Source organism: Carya illinoinensis, chromosome 10, assembly GCF_018687715.1.
Source record: "Carya illinoinensis cultivar Pawnee chromosome 10, C.illinoinensisPawnee_v1, whole genome shotgun sequence".
Classification (NCBI taxonomy): domain Eukaryota; kingdom Viridiplantae; phylum Streptophyta; class Magnoliopsida; order Fagales; family Juglandaceae; genus Carya; species Carya illinoinensis.
Genome location: NC_056761.1, coordinates 16938771 through 16946400, shown reverse-complemented (window position 1 = coordinate 16946400; position 7630 = coordinate 16938771). Strand labels below are relative to the sequence as shown.

Genomic DNA, 7630 nt, shown 5'->3' with positions numbered 1-7630 from the left:
GATATTGCTACTAATGATGCTGGTTATTATAATGAAGATAATTAGGCTTTTTGTCGAGGATTTTCTTCATCGTCACTGTTTGAAACTTGTGACATTGCTTCAACCAATTTTTTCAGATCTTTTTTTGCTGGTAATTGATGCTAATTGAGCTTGAAATATACTCTATTGGACTAACACCTTAGGAGCTTTAGTAATTTTTTAAATCATTTTTATAACATGATCATAATTGTATTTTTGTCACAATTTGATAATAAATTGGCGGGCTAAGAACAAAATATTTTTTAGAGATGGATGATGTTTAATAACATATTCTCACTTCATAATCTAGTTTAATTTTGTCTTAAGGAAGAAAATAAGAAGTAGTGGACAGTGGATTAAGGAAGATAGATAATCATTTTGTAATGTAAAAATCTAGAGACTTTCCTGGAGAGAAATTGGAAGGAGAGATTCTGGTCCAAATTGATCCCATTATAATAGGAACAATCGTGGGAATGTTTTAATTTCTTGAAATTTGTCAAAGTGAAGAAAGCAAATTCTTGTTGTCTTAAAAATATTTGTGCCCATTCCTGCTTATAGTCATAATAATCAAAATAGGGTGGATCAGATGGTTGATAAAATCTTTTTATAAGATAAGGGTTTTTTCTCCACTGTTCTAAGATAAGGATTTATTTAATATTAATTTTATGAAATGTAATAATCAGAGATGCAGGTGGATAAGGTTGAGATTGAAAAGAACAAGAGATTTCAGAAATAATAATAAAATCTGTATCTACTAAAATAAATTCATAAAAATTCTGGGGATAGAAAATTATGAAGAGATTATGTTCTCCTTTAATATGTGCAATATAAAAAAAAAAATACTTAATATAGCCTGTCATCTAGTAAATATTTGTTTAGCAGTTAGGTTTTTTTATATTTTTAATCAAAAGTTCATTGGCTAATTTACAATATGTTGAGGGAAAAATGAGCGTATTGGCATATTCTTGTGAAAACCTGTGTAAAATAGTGTTGTAACAAGTGTTGTTGTGGAAAGGTTTGAAGCGTGCTTGAAGTGTGCTCGTTATTGGTCAAAATAGATGTCTTCGCTTGACCCTCCCTCAACAGGGCGCTCGAGCGAACTGTGCCGCTCGACACTCGCTCGACACTGAGCTTGAGTGAACCCAGACAGAGTGTGTCGCTCGACACTCGCTTGATGATGAGCTCGAGCGAACTCAGGCAGATTGTGCCTCTCGACCTTCGCTTGAGCAAATGTTCCAAATCACTTACAAGTTAGGGTTTTGAAGCGTCTCCTTTGATTGGAACTATAGATAGAACAACTTAACTTCTGTTCTAGTATGGAGAATCAGAGCAAAAACCTTAAGGGCCTCCAAGAACTTCTTAGAGCAACCTCTCCCCCATTTGGTTGATTCTCTCTTGGATAAACACTTCTCCACCACAACACGCTCAAAATCAATTCTTATATAAACCCATTGAAGTGGACATATTTGTTGGCCAGAAGAGTCCGGAGTTGCTGTTGATGTAGAGATCGAGAGGTTCTCATGGGAAGCTATAGAAAGGTCGGAGTTCCGACACTACATGTGTGTAGAGATCGAGTGGGTTGCTCGTGGTGTTGCAAGCCAAGTTTAGCTACTACAAAGGTTTTGTGAGTGTCTCTAAATTGGTTGTAACGAATTAAAATTTCTATAGTGAATTTGAGGTGGTGTCTTACACCCAGAGTGGTTTTAGATTTTGAAGATTTTCTTCAAATGAGTTTCTACTCAATGATCAAGATCATGTGTTAATTATTTGTGCTATTTGATTTATTTATTAACTCCTTGTTTAACTGTTTCTTTAAAAGAACATAAAAATTGTAGTACACCTATTCACCCCCTCTAGGTGTAGTGTTGTGTAGAACCACTACTTTTTCAATTGGTATCATAGTGGGTTCACTCCGCTAGGATTTAGCTCCTGAGTGTGATCCTGCTGTAGTGGTTTAAATGGATAAGTCTCAATCACTCACATCTCCACCATATTTTGATGGAAACAACTATGCTTATTGGAAAGTGAGAATGAGAGCATTCTTAAAATCTGTGGATGAACGAGTGTGGGTTTCCATAACAAATGGCTAGCCAGAACCAATAGTTGTTGTTGAGGGAGTTCGAACTCCCAAAAGTGTGGAAAATTATTCTAGGGATGAAATAAGTGAGTGTGGTTGGAATAGCAAAGGATTGAATGCGATCTTCATGGCTGTGTCCCAAGAAGAGTTCAAACGGATATCAATGTGTCAAAATTGCAAGGAAGCTTGAGATATTCTTGAGATTACCCATGAAGGTACCAAGGCTGTAAAGAATTCTAAACTTCAAATGTTGACAACTAGTTTTGAAGAATTGAGAATGAAGGATGATGAAACATTTGATGCTTTCTATGCCAAACTAAATGATATCGTCAACTCTCGCTTTAATCTAGGAGACAGAATTCCTGAGAATAGAGTTGTGAGAAAAGTTCTCAGATCTCTTCCTGAGAGATTTCGTCCTAAGGTTACAGCTATTGAGGAAAGCAAAGATGTGGATGCTATGAGAATTGAAGAGTTGGTGGGCTCCCTCCAAACATATGAACATACTCTTCCAGTAGACAAGAAGCACAAGTCCATAGCGCTCAATATTGTTAGAGAGGAGCCAGATGAGTCATCCGATGATTTGGCTATGGGTGACAAAGAAATAACATTCTATGCTAAGAAATTCAGGAAAATATTTGTGGCTAGAAATAAAAAGAATCAGAGTCTAGAGAAGAAAAAGTTTGAAAGATACAACAGAGGTTCAAGTTCAGAGAACAAGGTAGAAACTCTAAGAAGCATACTAGAACAAATAGAGACAAAGGTCAGTCCAGTGTGCAGTGTCATGAATGCCATGATTTTGGACACATTTGCCTGGAATGTGCAAACTACAAAAAGGCAAAAGAAAGAGCAAAAATTGCATCCCTAAGTGAGAATGAATCAGAGTCAAGTGATTCCTCAGGGAACTCTTCCCCAAAACAAAATCTGAATTACATGGCATTCACTGTCTCGGTAGATAGCAAAAGTCAACACAGTGAAAATGTGTCGGATGATGAGAGTAAGTCTAGAAATGAATTTGAATATGAAGATGAGCTGCAAGAAGTATATGAGAAGCTATACAAGGAATGCGTTAAATTGAGGAAACTCAACAAAGTGCATATTGAAGAGCTAGATTTCATTAAAAGAGAAAATGAAGAGCTTCAAGGCAAATTAACTGAGGCCATTGTGCTAGCTGATCAGTTTAAAATGAAGAAGGTGTTTTTGGAAGATGAGTTAAAAACTCATGAAAGTGAGATAACCTTGCTGAAGGAAAAACTGAAATCCTTCTCCAGTAGGAAACAAAAGTTGGATGAAATCCTAAACTTTGGAAAGTCCCCTAGTAACAAGAGTGGACTAGGATATGATGCAGTAAAATTTGAGGCTGCATCCACCTCAAAGGTCTCCTATTAAAATGAGAAGAAAACTGTGTTTGTTTGTGAATCAGCTGTCAATGGAAAGACTAACCCATCTGACAAGGGCAAGAAATCCTATCATGTCCAAATGGGTGTTATGTCTCATGTGAAACCAAGAGCTAGAAATGCAAGACCTATTTGTCACCACTGTGGTAAAACAGGTCATGTTGTAATGAAGTGTTTTAAGCTGAAAAGATACATCACGTATGAACATACACCTTCTCAAAGTAAAAGTATGCACCCTCCAAACATGGGTAAACGTCTCATAATTGCTCCTAAGTGTACCTCTTCATTCAGAAGATAAAGAGATTGCAAAGAAAACTATGTGTGTCATAATTGTGGTAGGGTTAGCCACATCCGACCAAATTGCTATGAACTTAGGAAGAATCACATGAGAAATGGAGATAGACAACCAAAAAGAGGGCATCTGAATCTTTGGAGTCAAGTCATGGCCTTAACTAGACAAAATGAGATGCTAAATGTCAAGTTAGACCAACTGTTGACTACCAAAAAGGGTGGTTCTCCAAAAGTTAGAAAGATGTGGTTCAGAACTGGAGAAAGAAACACATGTCATGTGGCACACATTACTCTAAAGACTAGAGACACCTATGTGTGGTACTTTGATAGCGGATACTCACGCACATGTCAGGTGATAGAAGTTTGTTTAAAACTGTTGAGGAGTACAAGTGTGGAACAGTAACTTTTGGAGATGGTGGAAAAGCTGATATAATTGGAAGAGGTGAAATTGATATACCTGGACTACCCGTCTTGAGGGAAGTGCTGTTTGTTGATAGATTAAAAGCAAATCTCCTCAGTATAAGTCAAATGTGTGACAATGGTGCTGAGGTTCACTTCTCAAAAGAAAAATGCATTGTTTCAGATAATGATGGAAACTGCATGATGCAGGGAACGAGGACATCTGACAATTGTTATGACATCACTCCTAATTTTCAATATAGTTGCAACAGTGCTAAGAGTGAGGCTATAGACCTGTGGCACCAAAGACTTGGACATGTGAATCATAAAAATCTATCCAAGATTGCTAGGAAAGAGATGGTGATAGGGTTGCCTGAGCTGGGTAAAGTGGAGACTCTTGTGTGTGGGTCATGTCAATTGGGAAAACAAGTTAGAATAGCTCGCAAGAAAACTACAGATATCCTAACCGGACAATCTTTAGAGTTATTGCATATTGATCTTATGGGACCCTCTAGAACTGAAAGCCTGGGGGGAAAGAGATACATACTGGTAATGGTGGATGACTTCACCAGATATTCATGGGTGGGCTTTTTGAGAGAGAAAGCTGAAGCTCCTAATGTGATTAAAATCTTGTGCAAGAAGCTTCAAAATGAGCAAGGAAAGGTAATAGTCAGAATTAGAAGTGATCATGGAAGAGAATTTGACAACTCAAATCTTGAGAGTTTCTATGATGAAGAGGGCATCAGTCAAGAATTTTCTGCCCCTATCACTTCACAGCAAAATGGAGTGGTCGAAAGAAAAAACAGGGTAATTCAAGAAATGGCTCGAGTCATGATACATAGTAAGAATGTTCCTACCCACTTCTGGGGAGAAGCTGTGAACACAGCATGTCATATTGTGAATAGAGTCTATCCGAGACCAAACACTTCCAAAACACCATATGAACTGTGGAAAGGAAAGAAACCAAATGTGAAGTACTTCAGGGTGTTTGGAAGCAAATGCTACATTTTGAGAAATAGGGAAAATTTGGCTAAGTTTGACCCCAAAAGTGATGAAGGGATTTTTCTTAAATATTCTAGAAACAACTGTACTTATAGATGCTACAATCTGCACACCAGAAGTGTAATAGAGTCCATAACTGTGGTAGTGAATGATGCTCCTGAAGAGAAATTGAACAAAGATGAGTCATCTCACTTACCAAGTGAAACTGAAAGAGAAGATGGTGATGCAGTAAGAGAAAACTTGGAGTCCTCGTCAAATGAAAAGGTGAGAAGCCAAAAAGAGCCTTCTTCAAGAGTAAAGTTGAATCATCCTCAAGAAAACATTATAGGAAACATAGATGAAGGGATAAGACTAAGGAGGAAAGTGGTAAATCAATTGGCTCACTCAAGTTACATCTCACAAATTGAACCAAAAAGGGTCGAAGAAGGCTTAAATGACGAGAATTGGTTAAATGTGATGCATGACGAAATAAATCAATTTGTGAGGAACAATGTGTGGTACTTGATGCCAAGACCATAAAGTCACAATGTGGTAGGCACAAAATGGATTTTCAAGAATAAGTCTGATGAGAATGGAACCATAGTGCGAAATAAAGCAAAATTGATTGCTCAAGGGTATGCCCAGATGGAAGGTATAGACTTCGATGAGACTTTCGCTCTAGTTGCCAGACTTGAGTCAATCCGAATATTGTTGAGCATTGCTCAATTGTCACGTGTGCTTTAAGCTCTATCAAATGGATGTCAAGAGTGCCTTTTTGAATGGAATTCTCTAAGAAGAAGTTTACGTTGAACAACCAAAGGGTTTCAAGGATCCAAAATATCCTAATCATGTCTACAGGCTGAAGAAAGCTCTTTATGGCTTGAAACAGGCTCCTAGAGCTTGGTATGAAAGACTAACTTCCTATTTGGAAAACTACAAGTTTTTGAGAGGAGGTGTTGATAGGACATTATTCATTAGAAAAGTTGGAGAAGACATAACAATTGCTCAAATCTATGTGGATGACATTGTTTTTGGATCTTCCATTGACACTCTGGCTCTTGAGTTTGCTAATGAAATGAAGAATGAATTTGAGATGAGCATGGTAGGTGAACTAACCTTTTTCTTGGGACTCCAAGTAAAATAGTTGAATGATGGATTGTTCATATCTCAATCCAAATATGCAAAAGATCTTATCACAAAATTTGGATTAGATGGCAAAAGCCATGCTAGAACCCCCACGAGCACTAGTGTTAAGCTTAGCGCTGATCTGTCAGGCAAGGATGTTGAGCAATCCTTGTATAGGAGCATGATTGGGAGTTTGTTGTATCTCACTGCAAGTAGACCAGACATTGCCTTTAGTGTTGGGGTTTGTGCTAGATTTCAAGCCAATCCAAAAGAATCACATTTGATAGCTGTCAAACGCATACTTCATTATGTGAATGAGACAGTTAACTATAGGATTTTGTATTCTAGAGACTCTAACACTGAACTTGCAGGTTATTCAAATGCTGATTGAGCAGGTAATGCAGATGATAAGAAAAGCACCTCTGGTGGGTGTTTCTATGTTGGGACGAACTTGGTAGCCTGGATGAGTAAGAAACAAAACTCAATTTCCATGTCCACGGCTAAGGCTGAATACATTGCTGCAGGGAGTTGTTGCACGCAATTGTTGTAGATGAAGCAAATGCTATGTGACTATGGCATTGCCCAAGGTGTGATGAGCGTCTATTGTGACAATACTAGTGCTATTAACATTTCAAAAAATCCTGTCCAACACTCTAGGACCAAGCACATTGACATTAGACATCATCTCATTCAGGAGCTTGTGGAAACAAAGGTTGTGATCCTTGAGTATGTTTCCACCGAACATCAACTAGCCGACCTTTTTACCAAACCCTTGGATGGGCTTCGGTTTGAACTACTAAGAAAGGCTATTGGGATTTGTGCTTTGACATAAGCATTGAAAAATGCATAACATGCATTACATGCTTTACATGCATTTTTGTTTTATTTTGTTGTTGATGTTTGTTTTGTATTTGTTGTTTGTCTAGTTTCATTGTCGTTGATTGCTGCCTTTACATGCACTCCATGATTGCGCTATATGATAGTGGGGTTGTTAATTCTAAAATCTAGGTACATGTGTCTTTTGAGATTTGTATCATATACCTATGTTTTACAAAGATTTGGAACGTGAGTATCTCGTGTAATCTATGACTGGCATCACACACTTCACTCCAAACTCAATTAATTGACATTTCACCACTTGTGAGTTTATTAGGGAGGCAATCAAAGGTGGTAGGAAGCTCTACCTACATACAGAATTGACCACGGGCTAGATGACCTCATCATGGCTTGCTTGTGCAAAAATATAGTATATCAAAAGGAAAAGAAAAAGTAAAATAAAAAAAATGGTGAAAAACAGAAGAAGTTTCATGTTTTCTTGAACATACTGAAACAAGTATTTAAACAG

The 7630-nt window shown here is 37.5% G+C and overlaps 1 protein-coding gene across 1 annotated transcript; it reads left to right on the top strand.

Annotated features, from left to right (window-relative positions):
• Window positions 1-2372: 2372 nt before the first annotated feature.
• On the top strand, window positions 2373-7117 carry LOC122278499. The gene is made up of 7 exons (XM_043088681.1): window positions 2373-2570; window positions 2930-3469; window positions 4111-5678; window positions 6019-6113; window positions 6348-6526; window positions 6609-6680; window positions 6836-7117. The coding sequence occupies exons 1-7, from the start codon at window positions 2373-2375 to the stop codon at window positions 7115-7117; spliced, it is 2934 nt and encodes a 977-aa protein (XP_042944615.1).
• The last annotated feature ends 513 nt before the right edge of the window (window positions 7118-7630 follow it).

Coding starts and splice junctions, on each gene's coding strand:
- LOC122278499 (XM_043088681.1), top strand. CDS start 2,373: ATGAAGGATGATGAAACATTTGATGCTTTCTATGCCAAACTAAATGAT. Junction 3,470..4,110: donor AGGCTGCATCCACCTCAAAG/GTCTCCTATTAA, acceptor GTACTTTGATAG/CGGATACTCACGCACATGTC. Junction 6,527..6,608: donor ACATTGCCTTTAGTGTTGGG/GTTTGTGCTAGA, acceptor TGAATGAGACAG/TTAACTATAGGATTTTGTAT.